Consider the following 21,745-nt stretch of genomic DNA (forward strand, 5'->3'; position numbering starts at 1 on the left):
TTTCCTTGTAGTGCATGTATAAAAAGACTGCTTTAAATGTGTTTCCTTTGTCAATACAAACATTAGCTAGTATGTGTTCAGGCACCTTAGCAGTCTCAGAGTACCCGTAAAAATCACACAAATATTTGCAAACTGTTAATTATAAATATCAGAAAAAAACATCAACTATATCTAACAAGATTGAATAACTTCTCATGTGAAAAGTTGAGGGGGGGATATCTGAAACATATTTTTATCATTAATTCTTAGAAAATATTGGTAGTCTATACTACAGACCAAGCAAGTTTAAAAGGGCCAGGAAATCTGTATTTAAAATAATATAAGATATTCATCACATTTTGCAAGTCACTAAAGGAAAATACTTTTTTTTCTGCTAAAAGAATAGTTTGTGATTTAATTCACAACTGCATATTTATTCAACTTTTTATCCAACTTGTAGAATTCATTTAAGCAATTAGTGAGCCAAAATGACTTTTTCTGTCAAAATGAAAAAAACAAGAAGTGAGACAGTGATGAAGATAACAGTGCTATTGCCGTTCTCGTTTTAAGTTCCAGGTATTTTTTTTTTTTCAACTTTTAACCTTTTTTAACAGCAAGAGAGAGTGAAATTAGCAACGGAGTAACAAACTGAAAGAGATTAGTTTGAGAAGATAGAAAGGGAACATTTGGGCAAGGTCTCTTCCCTTAACTGAACAGCTCAACCCGACTGAGGCGAGGCTGCATATTTTTTCGATCGCCCCAAGCGTGCTGTTTTTAAGACCAAAGAGGCTGAAACTTAATGTGTGCCCAGCTGTCATTTGAATGTATTTTGAATATCAGAACCAGATTTTTAGCACTGAGCCGTACCCAGGGACCCTGTTGCCCAAGTAACACTAGCAAAACCACTTTGGTGAGGTTTCACGAGAGACCTCAGCGGTCCCTTGCCTTTCACGCTGCGTGCAGCAGGGCTGTGGTTGTACAGACCTTATCCCACTAAGGCATTTGGCCAAATCTTCTGCTGAGTTCTGCTATGTCCAGATATCACTCTCTGCTTTTGAGTTGCCACACCTTTTGAGCAGTTCTATAGCTCAGGGAAAGCTGCATAATTAGACAATATAACAATGTGCTTCACAGTTTGTTCCCAATGAAAAGTGCCTTTTAGCTTTGAGAGTCTGAAAATAACCAGGCTGTGAAAAGTGGAACCATTCTTTTTTTCACATAGCAGCAAGCCAAAATCCCTGTTACTTTATCCTCTCTCCAATTTGATATTAAAAAATCAGCTAGCTTTTGGTGGCTTCATGCTGGCTCTAGGATGCACAATCGAGGATATGTCAAGCCGCCTCTAAACTCCCTGGGTATGCTGTATCGTTAGCTCAGTCATCTTAGGGAAGCCTACATACTTTGCTTCCCCCAAATGCAAGCAAACCTTGAATTCTTCATTTTATAATACACCATGACAAGCCTTGTGAAGCAATACGGATGAGATGGGTTTTTCAGTTATGGTGTGATTCTGGAACACACCTTCATCTGGCTTTGTGTGATACAACAACTCTTTGGAGCTTTCTCGTCCCTGAATCTGGCATCCTGCAGCAGATACCACAACACAGCATCCCAGCCTGGCAGTTACTGCTCTTCAACTCATAAAAACAGCAGCATGAACTGTTGTAAACAAAGCTTAACCCACAGAGGAAACAGACCATTCAATGGAACATGCTGGCAAAAATCTGTCTCAAAAGATGTTGAAACCAGGTATTAAATACGTTAGTGGAGCACGGACCATAGCAAAAATGCAACAGAGCTGAAGATTCACAATATGACATTTTGCATGTGATCTTTAATGTTCAAACAGTAACAATGGCTACTTTAAAATTAAGGTTAGAAAAATCAAAGCTTTCAGTGAAGAGGCATTGCAAGAGTCGAGATGGAGAAACACATGGAGAAACACATTTTTTCTAAAAGCCAAAAGGTTTGCAACCAGCTACAAATACCTATCCACTTGCATAATTCTGTGTAAGTATTGTGGCATTCAGGTTCTTTGGCAAACATGTCAGACTTAGTGTTTCAGGGGCCAAAGCATTTACGATCAACACCTGAACAGAAAGAAAACTAGGAAAGAGAAGAGTACAGAAAAGACGGGCAGTAGCAGGAGTCCTCATCTTGCGTGCTCAAGTGCCAAAGCTTGTAAAGATTTAAAGCTGGTACAAAAACCTTACATGAAACCAGTACATTTTTCTGCCCAGAAACCTCCTTTACAATCAGATTCACGAGTGGTAAATATTCACCAGACTGGGAGCTGGCAGGATGATCACAATGTCATGTATCCTGTGCATCTTAAATAAGGTGCCTGCAATGCAAATACTTGTTGACCTATATCACAGGTGAGATCGTCCCTGGGATTCATCAGAGGGGCATGATTTAATATGGATTTCTTTTTATAGAGAAGTTCAGAGGTAGAACAGAGTATGGAGGAGAGCAGCCAAACAGTTCTTCAGGGTCAAACTTTAGATAACATCTGAGCTATAGCTTATTTGCTTAGTAGGGTAACTCCTGAAGTCCCACCTTGGCTTTGAATCAGAGAAGCCAGTACATCTATTCCTGTTGAAACACAAGAGCCTGGGTTCAGTCAAAACAGATACAGGTCGTTCTCTTGGGATCCATGTGGAGACAGGATCATCCTACTGTGCTATGTGCCATCTTTTATGGCAGCATGCTAAAGCCCCTCAGAGTTCAGTTCTGAGTTAGCTGAAGGACAGAGAAAAGGAGAAAAAAACTCTTGCTGCACTAAGAAATTCCCTAGGGGATTTCCTCTATGGGCAGCAGAAACCTTGGGATGAGGCAGATCTGCAAGACGTGAAAGATGGTGCAGGGCAGGGGAATCAGATAACCTGAGGAGGAGGGGAAAACCACAACTCACAAGGAATGTACAGCATTGCATGTTGACCCCACTCCATCTTCTAGCAGAGTTCTCTTACACATGTGGTGTTTCCACCTCCTTAGCCTGGCTTTCTTTGCAGGATGGTAATTTGGCCCAATGTCACAATATGAGTAGGTACATCAGGATTTGACTCTTAGATTTGCCAGGCTCCCCAGGACACAAAGCATCTTTCAGTCTTATTTTGATACAACCAAGTTATTTAGCCGTTCTAAATATGCACATGTATTTAATTTTTTACTATAGTAGGTGACTGGCTTCACTAAAACCATTTTCTCAAAAAGAAGCTTACTAAAAATATGTGAGAATTTTAGTGCTCATGAAAAAAATACCTTTCATCTTTAGAGGCTGAAATCTTTTGATCTTTTGCCTCCAGAATTACAGCAGGGACAACAGAGGTGATGACAGTACAGATTTGCCTCTGTCACCCCAATCACACGTCTAAACCAGCTCTGACAGCAAGCCAGCCCTTCTGGGGTTGTAACCAGGTGAAGACTGAAAAAGAATCAGGCTAGTTTCCTCCTGGTTTGTTATTGACCACATTGCTGAGGAACAAGACTAAGATAAGAAAATAAATCTCACAAAGCCACAGGACAGCTGTCAAATGTCACTAAGTTTGGTTACTCCTATGCTGGACGTACTGGATTTGATTACTATTAGACAGTGACTCAGGCATGTCTAAGAAGTGCTAGGCTTGCCTACCGGCCATTTATTATATGGACAAGACAACTCACTGCTGTGGTTAGCTAAAAGAAGAAATTAAAAACTATGAAAACAAACTGTCAGGATTTTACAACAATGTATATGAAAGATTTTTAAATAGAATATACAGTGGTCAGATTTTATACACTAAATTCACATAGACAAACATGTAAAGAGGTGAGGGTTTATCCAGGCAGAAGTTTGTCATTAAATAAATGTAGACAAACAAACCACTGAGGGACATCAACAGAAACAACAAAAAAATCAGCAGAGCTGTTATCTGCAGATCTCCAGGCTAGGCCCGCTCCAGTCTAGGCTAGTGAGTTCCAAACACAGGCTTGTGAATAAGGGCATGTACTTGCACCTTTTCCTTTTCAAGATAGTGCCCATATGTGCTGAGGGGAAGCAGATGAGATAGAGCGCACATCTGTCTCACCAGCAGCACCTGCACTGCGGTCCTGCCAGGAGTCCTCCTTTGCTTCACCTCCCATTCTCTCTGCTGCTGTATCTTAGTGAGAAGACAGAAAGAACGAACGCAGGCAAAACCACTGCTGACAGTCCTCAGAAGATCTTGCACTCATTAATGGAGAAGAGCTTCCGCCTGTTCTGCCTTTTGGCTTGATTGACTGCTGTCCGCACGGCGTATTCAAACACCTGCTGCACCCCCCGGTTGCTGAGGGCAGAGCACTCCAAGTAGCCTTTGGCTCGCACGTCCTGGGCAAGCCGCTTCCCGTCTATTGGGCTGATGCAGGAGGAGCGGTAGGGCCCCATGTCACGCTGGTCAGTCTGAGTAGCTACTACCAAAACAGGGATACGTGGCAAATGGCTGCGGATTTCACCGATCCATTTGTTCCTCAGGTTCAGAAAGGAATTGTGGTTTGCTACTGAGTAGCACATTAATACCACATCTGCCTGTTGGTAGGAGAGGGGGCGAATGCCTTTGAAGGCATCGCTGCCCGATGTGTCCCAAAGACCTAGGCTAATCTGTACACCATCCATGAAGACATCCACTCCAGTGTTTTCATATACAGTGGGTCTGTAGTCATCTGGAAAAGTCTCAGAGGTGAAACGTACCAAAAGAGATGTTTTCCCCACTGCTGAGTCTCCCACCAGGACACACTTAATTGAATCCAGCATTTTATTAACCTCCAAGGCCAAAAGCGCCGTGTCCGCGTAACGGGAGTGGGGTGGAGAGATACAGTGGTCTCAGACACTTTCTAGATAACTTCCATTTGGTGAGAAACCATCCAAGTCTCTTTACTTCTCAAGACGTGATTCTGTCACTTGAGTCTAAAATCCCCTTTTCTCCCACGCAGCTCTGTGGTGCTGTTGGTTTTAATTCTTCAATGAGTCAAAAGATGTTTCTGGAAGAGTAAAAATAAAATGTAACATTTATAACCCACAGAGAACAAAACGTTGTTTGCCAAGATAAAGATGCCTGGCCATGGCTCTGGACAGCCATGGGGATACCCCACATTGAGGATGCTGAAACTTGCCGCTCCCTCCCAGCCGGCTGTGTGTGCAACAGTCATTCACGTAAATAACCATTTTGGTGCTCAATAAGAGCTAATAGTCTTATCACCCCTGCCATTCTCCATTGACACCAACTCCTTTTTCCATCTAGTTGTCTAAAAGAACTAATAAAACCAATTTAACTTTGGTATGACTACTACTACTAACCTGCTTTTAATAGGACATTTCCTGCCTCTGATTTTCACTAGGATTGACAGAATCCTGAATCCCTTTTAAGCTATCAGTTCAGAGACCCTTGAAAATGTACCCATGCTCTCCAGAGGTAGTCGAGACAAAAAAACCCAAACCTTTGCTAAATAATTTGACTATTTAAGTGATTCTGTAATGAACAGGAACACAGAAGCACTTTTGACAATGAGGAAGGAGAGACTTCAGGTAATAATCTCAAGCAACATGAACTTTAAACAGTTTTCAGAAGCAATGAGGGATTTAGAGGGAAAAAAAAAAACAAAAAAATTTCAAAATTATTCTTACAAATATTTTTCAACAAGCAAGTAGCACAAACCAAAGAAAGCCACACCACCAGTGCTTGCCTAAGTCAAACAATTTCATTTGAAGGGGATGTGGCTGCCCTGACATTTGCTGTTTTAAAACTGAATTGAGAGTACCTCTTCAGAGTATGTAATTGCTTTTGAGCTCCTGCCAGCATTCAGTCAAATTTTCCTATTTTTTAAAGCCTTTGCCTCTTCCCCACTAGCTGTGTGCAAGATTCACTGCTCACACAGGGCAACACACAAGATGCTATGAAAATCACTGACTGCAAACCTGAAGGCAAATTAGTTCTGCTCAACAAAAGTAATTTAAAAAAAAAGTATCACTGCATAATTTCAAAATGTCCTGCATATGTTACACAAATAATGTATTTCTGTGTGCTTCATATATGAAGAGAGAAGTCACAGCTTAAGGTTATTAGCACAAAAATGAATGATGGCCACAAAAAGCATATACTCTGTTACCATAACACTCTCCAGTTTCCCTACCCTCATTTCCACCACCACCCTCCCCCCCATCCTCCCCCCCTCGCCCACATTTCTATTACACTCAAAGCTTTGGCTTACTCCACAAAGGGGAAAAAAAACCCCAAGGGAAATGAAGAGAAAAGTGCTGGATAAGCTTAGAAAGAACATTTTACAAGCATAGACAACTACTGCTGGCAATTCCCCCGCTTTCATTTTGTAGTGAAGCAGCGCCCTACCTCCTCTCATCCTGCCAGTACACCTGCATCTCTTCCACCCAATGCACCAGACAAATAAAGATGTGTCAGCGGCTTGGCCAGCACACGTTTTTTTATACAGGCAGTGCCAAGCCTGGGCGGCAGTCCTCATGCGTATTGAGTTACCGGTATCTAGAGGAGTCATTGCAACAGGCAGCACTTCCTTGTCTGCCACTGTGACCATGATCTTGCCATCACAGCTTGTTTCTAGGAAGTGGGATGGATGCTGAGGCCACTTCACAGCATTCCTGGCTGCCAGGAAACAAGCTGCTCTGTGAATTTAAGTTGCACTGGCAGTCACTGGAAATTTGCTCCATTTGGAATGAAATCTTTAAAGATTCAGTAGGTCTGACTCCATTGTCTTGCCTTCTCTGTTCCCAAACAAGCTCTCAAGGGAATTAAACAAGACACTTATAAAATACCTCTATGAAAAAAAAGGAAAAGTATATGCAGGATACAGTGTCCAATTACTTAAATGCATCATCATCTTTCCTTCAGGGTACTCTACTTCAAAATTGTGTCAGCAGTACAGTTTGAAAACAGCCCAATTCACCACAAGCCAGTAGTGTGATTCAGACAAAGCTCTGTGCTCTCAGGAGAAAGCTAGCATGTTCTCCTTTTCAGAACAAATATTTCTTTGGTGTAAGGAGTCCTTAATGCCTTTGGGTTCATTATTTTGTGTCTATTTGAATATTGGGGAAAATAAGGACATCCAAAGTACGACTTTTGCTATTTCAGGAATGCCAGAAGAGAGGGATATAGGTAAAAGAATTGTTCTGGTTCTCAGTTTGTTCATTATCAGGTCAGATTATGTTGGCCATTTTGAGAGAAAGTACATAAATAATTAAAGACTGAAAAAGATACTAAGGACTAGTGAATATGGCTAGTCAATGCACACAAGAACAAAAGCTGAAATATTCCACCACAACAGTACACAATTATTTTCTACAATCCACTGATGAATAAAAATGAGGAGTACATAACAAGGTCCATATTCTGGTCCTATGGACAAATTGTCATCAGTGGTCCTGATCTTGCTTTTGCCCACAGCCATTTAGAGTTCACTTGCCTCTGCATAGAATTGGGACTACATATTTGCATACCGAAGATATACTTTTAACAACGTACATGGCCTGTCCTTGATGCAGCTTCAGGGTAGAAGAAGTATTAGTGTATTAAAATATTTATGCAAATTCACCTCAATTAGTGGAAAACTCTTTAGATTAAATACCAACAGAAAACAATGTCCCTCAGAGGACAGGCCAGTACCGGGCATTTCTACACCTGAGAGTTGTGTAAATATTTGCAAAAGCTTTGATTCCTTTCTCTGATACTATATATTACAATCTTGTTCCAATGACAGCATGCCACACCCATTAGAAGTCTGTAGAAAATCTTCTGATCATAGATGGCTGAGTCTAAACTGCTGACAGGTTGGGTTTTTTTCCCCAATAATTTGATTTTCCAAATTTTTTTAACTTTATCAAGTCCATTTTGGATCTGGAATAAACCTGCATCTTCTTTTACACTACTTTGGTTTGTGCTTTCATCACTCATAACAACAGATTTTCTTTAAATAATAAGGTGAAAGCTTTTATAAAATTATGAAGTATAAGAATATATATTTCTAATTCTGATGTAATATAATTCTGAACAGTGACCTTTAATAAACTTTTAGATTAACTTCAAAGAAAAATTTTGCACTGTTTCAGATAGAACACTGTGTGAGAACTGCATCACATGACCTGTGTAACTACTGCAACATTTATTTTCTCTGCTTTTCTATTTTTGCTCCCTCTGCCTGGAACACAGAGCCTTGCCATTGGCATGTGGTTATAGAGCCCTTGGACTTCACTGATGACATGAGCACAAGAAGCTTGACAACAGCTGCTCTCTGGGCACTGCCTGCCCTACACCTCAGTGATCTCATACAAGTAAATGACTCACACTTGATCATAGCTGAATATGATATGGAGAAGGTGAGTGGTGTTAATAATCAGTAACATGATGGGATGGAAAGAGAACAGCAGCACCAAGCTTTTTACAGGTGGAAGACTTGTGAATATACATCCCATGAATAATTAACCAAACAATTATTGAAACAATTCTATCAACAAAGGAAAGCAGGATTGCTTTTATCAGAAGGGGTAAGTTTATCAATCGAATAAAATGGGGTTTTCATTTATGCCATTTATCTACTGTAAGATCATTGTGGGCATGGCTCACTATGACTAAACATCTGCAGGGGATGGACAGTATCTTATGATAAGGGAAAATAAAGAGAGTCAGGAACTCCTAATTTCAAAATCTATCTTAGATATTGATAGCGCACCTTCAAGCAAGCTGGGATTTGGGAGGAATTAGCTCATACATAAACAAACCATGCAGGCAAGACAACAGGCTTTTTAGATCAGGCAGTCACAAGATGCTTCAGAGAGTTAAAGCAATTAACATGCTATTATTGCCATTATCTGGTACCTACCACAATTACGTCTCAGTGCAGTTCCTGTTGGTATCAAGATAAGAGTAGGCTATTTTTTTCAGTTTGAGCACTGCATATGCTAGTTCTTGAAGAGACCTGATGTTGGGAGGAAATAAAAATATTTATACTTGTTCAAAACCACTGGAGAGACTTCCACTTGGCTATGTGATGCTTGAAAGAACATCCTGTCTTTGCCTGCCCACAATTACGCCTTCAAGTCCCACCTCACGATGCAGAGGTGGGGTCTGCAAAATAGTGTCTATGGTTCTTCTCTAACATGTTGATTGTAATCAATGCTCCTTCTAACTGCACTGCAGACACATAAAAAAATCTCCTTGCATTTCTTAGAGGCTCTTGAGGACAGGAAGGAGACATAGAGACTACCCTTTGAACCAGAACAGCACGCAGATCTACACCTTCACCACTGCGGGTGCCATGGGCACTGCAGAGCACTGACAGAGCCTGAGAACAACTCCTCTGAGCAGAAGAAGAGGGTGAAGGAGGAAGGCTGGCAGGAAATCAAGACAGGGCTGAGAAGATGTTGCTGGTTAAGGGTAGCACTGAGAAGATGCAGCAGGGAGTCTGTTGGCCCCCACAGCAGAGACACTGCAGCCGTTGTGGATCCAGTCGGGATGCTCAGCTAGATCACTAGGTTGCCAAGGTCATGCTAACTTGTCTTCAGTTCCGTGGGTGAGTTGTACTCGCTGCATTCAGACACAAACCTCCAGACTTCTGCACGGGCCTTTGCTGCTATGGTATCAGGCTGCTGAAAACTAATACATCAGCTGCAGTCTACCTGGAGACTACAGCTAGTCTGCAAGCAAATGGCTCCATGCTGCGAAGTTTCCTGTCATGCATTCATTAAGCTGATGCTCTGATATTTATGTTAGCAGCCCCCTGGTTTGTAAACTTATTTAAGGATGATTTTGTTCTATAGCACTAAGTGGCCCTGGTCTTGTCAGTCTAGCCTTCCTCCACCTCAGATAGTGACAATGTTTCAGTACATAGTGGAATTCAGTCGTGGTACCACCGCCATGAAGGACAACAGGCTCACAGCCCGTTCCATTGCACAGTGCATATCTGCATTCAATACATTCACTTTCCAAAAAGGCTACCGCAAGGACCATCTTTATTCTCTGGCCCACGAGCAAGATGACAGGTTATTTCACTGGCAGAGTGCTCCAGCTGTCTGAAATACTTATGATACTGATGGATTAATTGCCAGCCTATCGTTCCATGTGTTTTTATATTTTAAAGAATTGAGAGGATGCCTAGAAGCTTGGAAGAGAGCTTTTTAATAGAAATTTTATCCTTAAGTACAAGCATTCCTGCAATGGATTCCTGAAGTTAGAAGAGCAAGCAACATACAATGAATCCTTATTTTCAAAGCCAGGATGTCTCATCACTTCAAAACCAAACTTCTTTTGGCATTAAAAAAACCTGATGACATAACAACTTAGGGGGTTTTCTTCCACTCCATTCTTCAAAACACTGAAATCCTGTTCCTGATTTCAAATTTCAATGTTTAAAAAAAAAATACAAAACTAGATTTATTTTTATATCTAATTTATGAAATTTTAAGAAAATGGACAACCAGTTTCTTAGGAGCCTTTGCAAAAAAATCACTTCTGGATCAAGATGACATCTGAAGATTTAAACCTCACATTCTTTCTTTGGCAGTTTTAACAACTGAAATGGAAGACAAGTAATTATGATCAAATATTCAGTCATCTTGTCAGCTTTATTATTAGCAAGTGAACTCAAGTCAACAGATTTAAATAACATTCCCTCATATTGAGGCTAGAGAATCTTGCCATAAAATAATGACAAATACAGACCAATGTTGTTTAGAAGATGAAATTAGACATTAAGTCCTAGTAAAAGGATGACAGCTTTCCATAGAAGAAAATGTACATATTTACACACATGCTTACAGTCTGTATATAAAGCTGTATAATGAGATGCCTTCAATTAAAAATTGCTAGTTCATTTTTTTAGTAACAGTATCTATAAAGAATATATATATATGAGCAACAGACTATGATGTAGTAAACATCTATTCAACTTACTACAGTCACTGAGAAAAGCTATTTAACTCTGATTTTAATTACCCAGTTAGACAAAAGAAATATTTATTATATCTTCAAGAACTCTTTAGCTGTGACTAATCACACCTTGATTCATCTATTGACAAATAAAGCATGAACACATGTTATTAGAACCACTCTAAAAATTAACAAAAAATATGTAAGATTCTCATGTATTGATCTGAGATCCTAAATTCATCAGAAGTTAATGAGACCTGGGAGTGCTAAGTACCTGCTTCAAAATTCAAGCCATGAGCCTGAAGTCAATTTTTTCTACGTATTTACAGCATGATACTGTAAATTACGGACTATGCGGTATTCATGGCACTGAAGAGCATTTTTAAGTGACCCATTTTCAGTATAAATGTTCCATCCTATCCAAATTAAAAACTGGGTAAACTGAGTGTAGGAAAGTGACCCCTTCACAGAGGACCAGCTCATGTACCATTCTCAGTCTGATCCAATATTCTTCAAAGGCAGAAGAAATGGAGCAGCGTGTCGTGGCTGAAGCATGGCATGTGTTCTTGTGCTTACGGGGTGTTTCCCTTCTGCAAGATACTGGGTACGTCACCTTTCTTTCCCATCCTTCCCTGTGATAATTTTCTTTCCCTGCTCTTAGAGAAAAAAATTATTCTTGTGTCTCACCACAGATACAGCCATTCATGGAGCAGCTGGGGCGTAAATGTCACATGTGTGTATGTTTGAGCACAGTTCATCAACTATCTGTCCATCTGTGTTCCCTCATAGTCTCTGGTTTTGTACACATACAGATACAGATACATAGATATGTGTATGTGCATGTGCATGTGTATTCACCACTGACACAGAACTACTTTTGGGTCCAGACGGGGATACAGAGAGCTGGCAGATGAACATGGATTGAGTGCTACATGCTGACTATAGCGCTAACACACATACTTACGCTAAGTCATTCTGTCTATCAGAATGGATTCCCAGTTAAAAAGCAGATTTCCACCCAAGTCTAACTGCATTGTAGCCAAACTGCATAATTGATATTATAAAATTCATGATATTTCAATAACTGACTTCAACGAGACTACTCTATGTGTGGAATTATTCACATGTGGAAATGCTTGCAGCTTTGGGCCCCAAACCACTTCAAATTATTCATGTCACATCCTCTTTTAACACTGTTGATCATTCTTGAAGTTTGAGACTAATCAAAAAGGCTCCTATAACATCTTTTTTTTACAAGTTTAACTCTTCAGAATCTCCTTGAATTTTTTTAGCTGGCAAAAAATGAAGTCCTGTCTCACTTACAACCTCCAACAATGATCATGTTCTCTTTCCAGAAAGCCTGGCCCTTTCCCTATTTCCTTTTGACCATCTGCAGATAAAGGCTTAATCATCATGAAGTATCCATTTCCCTTTCATACAAAACTAATACGTTAGCTTTAAATAAGCATTTGTAATTTCCTGCAGAATTATGCATTGTTTGCTAGTCTGGATGCATGGGAGTGTATATGCATTTATATACATGCAAAAATATTGAAAATAAATCAGTGTCTATTTCAAAACATAACTATTGCAATAGTAAAACTATAGAAACATGTACAAAAAATATGACATCCACATATGTGGATTGTATGGCTACATATATATAGACGTATATAAATACATACACTGATATTATCTGCAAGACTTTGCTATAGACTTGCTACACAAAACAGGTGTGTATTCAGTGTAAGGTATCTTACTATTATTTGAAAATTTGCATAATTATTTTGCATCAGAAAATGGATGCATTATTGAAACAACCATGGTCTTTGAATTACTTTATTTCTACATATAGGTATGCACATGGATTTGCACGCACACAAGCAGAAATCACTGCTGTGCTAAATCTGAACTTGCACTAACATAAATTACAGTCACATTGTAAACGATTACATTGCAAGCATGCAGCCACTAAATTTTCCAGCCCCATCTTTACAATACATTACAATTACTTGTTTTTAAGGACACACATCTATTTATTTTAAATCCCACAGATCTACAACTTGGTAAAATGTTAAAATTAACAACCTGGCAACTCCACATACACGCTTGCATTTACTGGCAAAAGGACTTCCTAACTTTTAGAGCCTGTGTTGAGCCCACTGCAGTGGAGAGGGCTGACTGCAGGGTGTTTTGGCTCTACCCTGGAGCAGGACTGTGCTCCTCTGCTCCTCTTCCACATTTGCACAGTACCTGATCTTGTTGACTGGATCCCTTAAACACAAACAAGTAATCAATATTAACACTAATATATGAACGATGTTGGTGAGGTAACATCCTCCCCAGTGTTAAAAAATCTTAAAAAATTGTCCTACCCTTTCTCCACTGCCCTCCATAGATCCCGCACAAGATCTCCAAGGTTGCTTTCAAAGGTCTGTTCAGGTTTAACTTTGCTATGGTTTTATAAAATGCATACCACAAAATAAAGAGACTCTCAAGCCCAGGTCTTCTCCCTGTAACCTTAACAGGGTGAGGAGAAGGAGGTTCTCCATGCCCACTAGGCTATCTATTTGCATAAGTTTGGTTTCAGTGGGAGGTAAAGGTGGAGGGGGAAAATATTAGTTAGAACAGAATTATCCAATGTGTGATGGAAGATTTTTTTGGCATATTTTGTGATAAGAATAAAATGTGTTGAGTGCATAGGTGTTTTGAGCAGTAAATAATAATGCTTCTGTTGATCAAACAATTCAGAATAATGACTTTAGCTAAATCATTGATTATTTTTTTTAATTTGGGAAGAAAGCATATTAATTGCATGTCACTGTTCAGTTTTACTGTGATGAATGTCAAATTACTTGAGTTAATAAGCAAAGCTAGTAAAGTAAGCAACTATAATTTGGTTGGTTAATTATTTTATAACGCTGACAAACTAGCTGAAAATTTTAGCTGTTCACCTTAGAATTTCCAGCAACAAGAAACCTTTTCTTGTCTCTGTATATACTACACTGTTTAAAATCATAGCCTAGATTTTAGCCAGAGGGAAACTGCCATCTCCTTAAGTTCACTCTTAAATTTTGTTTGTGCACGGATGTACATCAAAATGATAAAAACCTGGAAAGCTTCTTTGGAAATAATTTCAATCACTTTGGAAGCAGAAAGTGTAATACAAAGCATGCAATCATCGCAACTTTTGCTGAATTTGTTCCTTTAAGGTCTCTAACCTTTTGATTTGTTTTACAAATTAAAAAAGGAGTTGCCTTCCACGGTCTACCCCACAACTCAGTATTTAGGCACTGTATCCAGTACAAGGATAAAACAAGAGTTAATATGTATTTATAGGACAACTAGGAAGATATTTTTTTCTCATCATGTAACCTCCCTAGAATTTTTTAGTTGTAGTAAATTAAATTAAATGCAATAAATGGGCATGCCTACTTGCCTACATCAAATTGCCTAGGTCCTATGCATTGCTATGATTAAAGCCCAATTTCGAGAGAACGTGCTGTCAAGATTTCTTTTTTTTTCTGGAATTAGCACAAGTTATACCAGGTAGTTCAGATTTTACATTGATTTATATCTTAGATCAACCATATGCCAAAGCAGAATATATATTTCAGGGCCTGTTTTCCTTTACTTTTCTTTGATTCTGGTATAACCTTAAGCTCTTGTCACCTTTATATAAAACATAAAATCCTGCACTGGGTCATATGGAATAAGTTAACAGGAGAAAAGCATCTACTCTTAACCACAAAAATATATAAAACCTTCTTGTGCATTCTTCAGTTCAGTATTTTAAAAAGCCATTTCAGATACTTAAAGCTGACATCTATTTGGCTTTCAGTTGCTTTAAAGATCATGCAAATCCCCACGCTACCATAAATCTTAAAGCAGAGTTTCTGTTTTTCAGTGGGAGGCATAGAAAGTTTTCCTTGATTTTCTTGATTTTTACATATTTTGCATTAAAATTATCACACATGTGAAAAGGGAACTATTTTAAGAGAGCAATGTTTGAATATTATGAGAACATTTCCCATGCTTTATTTTTGGATCTCGGTGGACTTGATTCAAAGTCAGAGATATTTCACTCATCAGCTTTTCACCCAGAATTAAAACTCCACTGAAAGATACATTTAAACTAAAGGAAAAAAAAGAGGGATTTTTACAACATGTTTTATAACACATTTTTGTAATGAGAAAAACACAAGCACACAGGTGATGACAGGAAGTTAATAGATAATTCAGTATGTCATTAATTCAATAACTCAAGCACCTTTTAAGCACAGTGGCTTAATGAAAAAAAGGCAAGCTGAAAACTGTGTGTCCACTTGCGTGCCAAGCAACAAAAGGAAAGAATGGTTTTCTTGCTAGAGTGAGAAGTTTAATATTCTTTCCATGGCTGCGTGCACAGGAGATGACCAAACCAGATCTCTAATTATGTACGGGTCTTGGCCTCGCGCTTTTCTATTAGGAGAGCCAGTCTTCTCTAGTTTGATATAAACCAGGATAACCTTCAAAAACAACTCACTGTCACGTATGAGGAAAAGAGCCATCACCAGATGGCACAAGCACCTCAAACCGGGCACGTGTCAGTTATTGAGAATGGTGCTCCACACTCACACTTGTGTGTGACAAGCAGCATTGAACACGATATGTAACCACAGCCCTTGGTGCTGGCTTCTGCCAGGAGAGGTGTTTTATCTCTTTCCAGCACATGCTGGGTCTTTCATATTCAACAGATAACCACGGCCTCCCATTGCAGATAAAACCAAACCAGAGCAGAATCCACGTGTGGTTTCCAGTGGGTTCATTTCATCAGGTGAAGACAAGCATGCAGAGTCCAGCCCCACCCTCATCCCTCAGGAATTTACATTTCTCCTCCGCTTCTGTAACCAAAGACTGTGATTCCCTATGCAGAAGAAATATGTTGCAAACACAGAGGCAAGCAGTCATGCCAGGTGGGAAAGATCAAAGAATCTGCAACAAATGCAGGGCAAAGCCACGAACAGGGTTAGACACAAGCAAATACTCCTGTACCCGCTCTGCAAGGAACACGCACATGCAGTAAGCATTCAGAGCATGTTTCCAGCTATCCTCTAGCTGCTGTGCCAGCAGTGACAGCCACCCTCCAGCCCAGCCTCCAGCAGAACATAGCCTACTGGGAATATTGTTCCCTGCTACTTTGGCGGCTGCTCATCTTAGATCCAATATACCAAAGGTTTGCACCCATGACTTCCATGCTCACTGTTGCATTACAGAGGTTTTGCTGGCTCCATGTGTCTCTCATTCCACTGTAGACCGATGCTTTTGGTGGGTTAGGAAGGTTTTCCAGTCCTTCACTGATATAAGAATTTAAGCACAACTAAATTCTGCTAAGCACGTAAGACACTGTATTTGGTTTTGTAGAGAAGAGCTAATAGAAGGCTACAGCCTGTAAATTTTGTTGTTACATCACTTTGTTGTATTTGAGTGATCCTGTCCAGTATTTAAAAGCTGTAATGCTTTAATAGTGGCCCTAAGAGAGCTGCAGCCAATGTCCTTTCTTAATTACTATGCTGGGGTTATCCCAAGACATTTTTCAGCTGTAATCTGTGCTCATAGCATGGAAACATTTGAAAACTGCTGATTTAATAAAACCACACACAGCTGGCCAAGAAGTGAGAACCTAATTTGGAAATGATGTTAAGCTGTGTAGCATGGTGCCTGAAACATCACATTTAGACTTTGAAAAAGGCAAGTTTCACAGTTGCTTATTTTCTTGCTTTTCAAACCATAATCAAAAGTAATATTAAAAAAATCTGCAGCTTCTCAGTGCATGGCCAATGCCAAACCAAATTAATCACTTAAACAGTGCATTCAGTAACAGTCATCTGTTTCTTAATGAAGCCTGTAGAATCACAGCACCAGTATTTGACAAATAAAATTGAGGTGTTTACTTTAAAGAGAAGACATAATTTTCATTTAAAATCCTTTTCATTTAAAGCTCCTAATGCAGCTGCTGCTATGCATCTAGAGCTGCATAACAAAAGCAAGAGGAGAAACACAATTTCACCTTCCTGCCTGGGTGTCCTCCTAGCTGGGTATTAGAAAGTGTCACCAAGAAAAGCTCCTCAGAACTCCTGCCCTTCCAGACAGGCCTGCAAGACCACCACCATAATTTCTGCTTGTTTCCTGTGTGCTCTGTGTATCATAGAATCATAGAATCATCAGGTTGGAAGAGACCCACTGGATCATCGAGTCCAACCATTCCTATCAAACACTAAACCATGCCCCTTAGCACCTCGTCCACCCGTGCCTTAAACGCCTCCAGGGAAGGGGACTCAACCACCTCCCTGGGCAGCCTGTTCCAGTCCCCAGTGACCCTTTCTGTGAAAAATTTTTTCCTAATGTTCAGCCTGAACCTCCCCTGGCGGAGCTTGAGGCCATTTTAATTTTTTTTTTTTAATTTTTTCTGAAAACTGTCCACTGACATCTTTAATGATTATCTGGCTTGCCCTTTGCTGTACAAGAGATTGCCTACCCGATACCGTCGCCACTGGCAGCTGTTATCAGCTGATGTGACTTCAATATCAGCCTCTTGGTGGCTGGCTTTATGCACCAGGGAGAGCGCTTTCATTTCATCCCCAAATTCACACCCTCAATGGAGCAGCTAATCCAGAATCTGTTAAAATTCTACATACAAACAACTTCTTGAGAAAGGTAGTCACCAGTCTGCAAAAGTATTTTTAGTGACTTTCTGGAAGTACAGCTCCAACTTCATGGTTTTACTGTGTTGCATGTAGATATAGGGACTGTCCTCTAATGCAGGCAATCATGAAGCTTAATGCTTTTCTGCCCTTAGATGATCTCACACTGCTTTGGTATGGTAAAATTCCCTTAATATGGGATCAAATAACAGTAATTTACAGCCATTTCACCCTGCTGAAGGACTCTGAGATTGCGTCTTGCTATGCATGAGAATTAAGCCCATTTTTTTTAATTTTAATTCTTTGCTCTGGAACTTAGATAGCAAGCACAGATTACTTCGGAAAACAGATTCTGTAATAACAAAAAACTACTGTTTTTCCTGGATTGTAGCACCTAATTGAGTCAGTATAAAGCTTGGTATTATGCCCTACCAAGGCCTATTCTCTCAGCTTAGCAGGAAGTGAGCGTACGTGGGGCTTTTCTACCCTGTGGTTGCCATCTGAGTCTCAAATATGGTATTCATATCAAGTCAGTACCCACTTTTGCTGGTAAATATGACTTCATTTGTGTGATACATCTTCGCAGCTGTCTTTGAAAAATTATCTTAAACCGGGGTTTAGAAATGTGCATTACAAAGCAGCCCAAAGTAATGCACAATCCCACCTTATTCTGGCAGGAGCAGCAGACCAGCCGGTACTCACATCAAGAAAATGCTGGCAAATCTACTTGCTAACAACAATCTAATCTCATTTATCCTACCTTTTTCCTCTGCAAGTATTTTCTTCAGGATAAATCATGTGTTAAAGCTGGCCTCCTCCAGGTGCAACCGCCCCGCAACCGCCCCACTCCCGCCCCATCCACAGGTGGAAACACAACTGAAAGAAGAAGCTAGAAAATCTTAAAGCCACATTCAGATTTGTTTGTGAGAATCTGTGTCAGAAGGACGGTTCCAGCCTCTGTATGTTCCCTCCACATTCACCTTTTAGGTTAGCTACCTCTCGTTGTCAATGTGACACGACCATCCTGCTCCCACTAGTGCATCATAAGATGCAGGTTTTGTAAGCAGAATCCAGAAACTAGCGTGCAAATATGGGCACACATGCACACACACATCTCCGTCTCCAAGGGCATCCCACACCATGAACATTTGCGCCCCTCAGTACAAGAAAGATATTGAGCTGCTGGAGCGTGTCCAGAGGAGGGCAACGAGGCTGGTGAAGAGTCTGGAGCACAAGTCTTATGAGGAGCAGATGAGGGAACTGAGGTTGTTCAGTCTGGAGAAAAGGAGGCTGAGGGGGAGACCCTATCGGTCTCCACAGCTACCTGAAAGGAGGTTGTAGCAAGGTGGGTGTTGGTCTCTTCTCCCAACTAACAAGTGACAGGACAAAACAAAATGGCCTTGCACCAGGGGAGGTTTAGATTGGATATTAGAAAAAAATTCTTTACTGAAAGAGTGACGAAGCATTGGACAAGGCTGCCCAGGGAGGTGGTGGAGTCACCATCCCTGGAGGTGTAGGTGTGGCGCTTCAGAACATGGATTAGTGGGTATGTTGGTATTGATGGTGGGATGATGGTGGGACTTCATGATTTTAGAGGCCTTTCCCAACTTTAACAATGAACATGCCACACCTGGCACAGAAAGCAGAGGCCATGGGGATGAGATAGTAACAAAGAGCTACTGCTGTAGCCATGTAGGCAGCAAACAAAGCTCTTGCATCTCAGAAAGCAGCAGAGTCACTGTTAGACCCTGCAGGGCCAGGCTGCCACTAGAACCAAAGCTAGCAACAGACATACTAGCAAATTAAAAATACTTTGAATCTCACTTCAGTCCTAAAAACCTGAATTTCACCTTACTCAAATCCTCATAATAAAACCTTCATCTAAATTTCCTTGGGAACACTTAAGATGAAGCAGAACAGTTTTATTGTATCCATGACGTACATCACAAATGAGGAAGAAAGACATCCTTTGAGGTGTTGCAGGTTTACATGTGCATGTCTCACCTGGGTTCATAGTTCAGAAAACAGCAAAGCAGATCAGAATTGGACCCACCACTTTTACAGTAATCTCCATTTTTCTCTGTTTTCTTACATCAGTTAATGTGGAAAATACTTGCATTGCATAGTCCAGCACACCCCTCTTTCAACTTTTATACAAGGCCTTTTTATGTTGAAGTGGAAACAAACCGGAGCAAATACAGACCCAGAAGACACACAACCTGGGGCAGGATTAGACCACTGTTTAACAGGATATCACAATACTGAATATTTAACAGATAGTATTAAAGGTAAAACCAGCTACGTTAATCTATTTCACAAACTTACTAATAAGAGTAAAACTAAGAATACTGAATTTGATTCAGAATAACAACCCACATTAAGATATTTAGAAAAAAAAAATTAAAGAACTCACCAGACTTGGGAAGCTGAAAGCGGCTGTTGGAAATAAACATTGCGGAAGTCAGCTATTCTAGGCAAGACCGGGGAAGCAGAAAAGAAGAGTGGTGTTCTATGTTCTTGGCTTTTCAGATGGAATTCTTTTTTAGCAGATTAAAACAATATATTATTGAGAGAGAAAAAACAACCGTCAGGAGGTAACCTGAGAACACTGCACATAGAGGCCAAATTAGTCCTGGCAACTGGGTCTAGCTCATCCGGAGGCAGCAGTGGCAGCAGACCCAGAGGTAGTGTGACGAGAAACAGCAGAGTGGTTTAGGGTAAGTCAGCTTCCTGGTGAGAGCTCCTCAGCTCTGCCTGTGTGGGTTTTATTGTGGGTTGGTATATGAGTGTATATGTCTTTCTCTCTTTGGTGACTATGGGAGCAGATGTAAAAACCTTGAAGATGGGGGGGGGCCCAAACTCTCGAGACTACAGAAAGCTTTCTCTTTGCACTGCTGCTCCTGCAGCCGCCTCCTCTCTGCTACAGTGGCTAACGGCATAACGCAGCCCACCAGCTCTTATATGCGCCAGATGAAAAGGAGTAGATCAGTTGCAGATCACCAGTGCCACAATTTATTCGCACTCCAGTAGCATGAACAAGACTTGGGATATTTTTATGCAAGCTGGAAGATGACTCTGCCTTTAAAATAAAAAGAGTTTACATGTTTAATTGACCTTGTGCAAAACCGAAGGCAGGCACTTTTGGGCTGATTGAAATTTGGGTTTGTCTTAATTCAGTGAGGACTCCCCCGTAGCACTGGTTAGGATTGACCAGTATCGTTTTATGAGTACACACATCCTCTCTTTCATCAGCACAAAGAGGCTGAACAGGAGGGACCGTAGGCATGGGGACTCCTGCCCATCCCAGCACAAACACTTTGAACTAGCTGGGCTGTCATCACTTTCAGCTTTCCTACCACAACACTAAAAGCAAAGCTCTGATAATAGTTTTGGGATTTCAAGTGCTAGGCCTCTATGGTCTATACTGCAGGAGCTGTGAGCACTAGAGGTGTCCACTTTGGATATCAGGCCATCAGACAGCAGGGAGGGTATTCCCATCCCATACTCCTGAAGAGAGACCTAGCACAGCAGGAGAGCTGCCCCAGAGATGAACATGAGGGGCCCCGGATCATCTGCACAATGGGCTACCTGCTCCTCAGACAGAGGCATAAGCAGTGGGTTCCCCAACAGCCTTGAAACCAGCCCTGGAGGCAGAGAAATGGAATCCAAGTCCTATTAAGAAAATATTTTGAGCTCAGTGAAACTATTCCAGACCATCTCTAGCCACAAAGTAGAAGGAACAAGCTGCCTGATCCAGATCTAAAGCCATGTGTTTTGTGTTCTTTGCAGGATGGGAACTCTGATGAAGCTAACACGTTTGTCCACGTTAACATAATGGCAGTTTAATGCATTCCAAGATAAAGCCATACTGCTTCCAAGAATTATGTAAACACAACAGAATAAATTAAAAGATAAAGCAAAAAGGAAACACAAAGATAATTCATGTGTATTTGGCAGTTCATGCCAAAAATATAAATAGCTGCTGAAGTAATATAACCTCTGTAAACACACTCTAAAACTGCTGATACAAATCTTGCAGAACAATGCAGCACAGTTAGGCTGGGGAATCAAGTTGTTTCCTATCCCTATGAAATGAAATTAATTCAGCTAATTAACAACAAGGTTGATGGTAAGGAATAGCAGAAGGCATATTTTGAATACTATCTTCTTAAAAGC

General features: G+C 40.4%; 2 protein-coding genes across 3 annotated transcripts in view; both read right to left on the reverse strand.

The window, feature by feature from the left end:
* The window catches only part of N4BP2 (NEDD4 binding protein 2), a 310,347-nt gene that overhangs the window by 243,598 nt on the left and 45,004 nt on the right, over positions 1-21,745 (reverse strand). The gene's annotated exons all lie outside the window — the stretch shown is intronic.
* On the reverse strand, positions 656-21,076 carry RHOH (ras homolog family member H). 2 transcript variants are annotated; one of them, XM_069856128.1, is made up of 2 exons: positions 19,983-21,076; positions 656-4,977 (listed from the first exon to the last, which is right to left on the reverse strand). In XM_069856128.1, exon 2 carries the CDS (start codon positions 4,748-4,750, stop codon positions 4,175-4,177), a length of 576 nt encoding a protein of 191 aa, XP_069712229.1. In that variant the 5' UTR covers positions 4,751-4,977; positions 19,983-21,076; the 3' UTR covers positions 656-4,174. The 2 variants fall into 2 exon arrangements, with proteins under 2 accessions (XP_069712229.1, XP_069712230.1); XM_069856129.1 differs by lacking the exon at positions 19,983-21,076 and adding an exon at positions 6,342-6,473.

The sequence above is a fragment of the Phaenicophaeus curvirostris genome, chromosome 4 (assembly GCF_032191515.1).
Source record: "Phaenicophaeus curvirostris isolate KB17595 chromosome 4, BPBGC_Pcur_1.0, whole genome shotgun sequence".
In the NCBI taxonomy this organism is placed as follows: domain Eukaryota; kingdom Metazoa; phylum Chordata; class Aves; order Cuculiformes; family Cuculidae; genus Phaenicophaeus; species Phaenicophaeus curvirostris.

Coding starts and splice junctions, on each gene's coding strand:
- RHOH (XM_069856128.1), bottom strand. CDS start 4,750: ATGCTGGATTCAATTAAGTGTGTCCTGGTGGGAGACTCAGCAGTGGGG.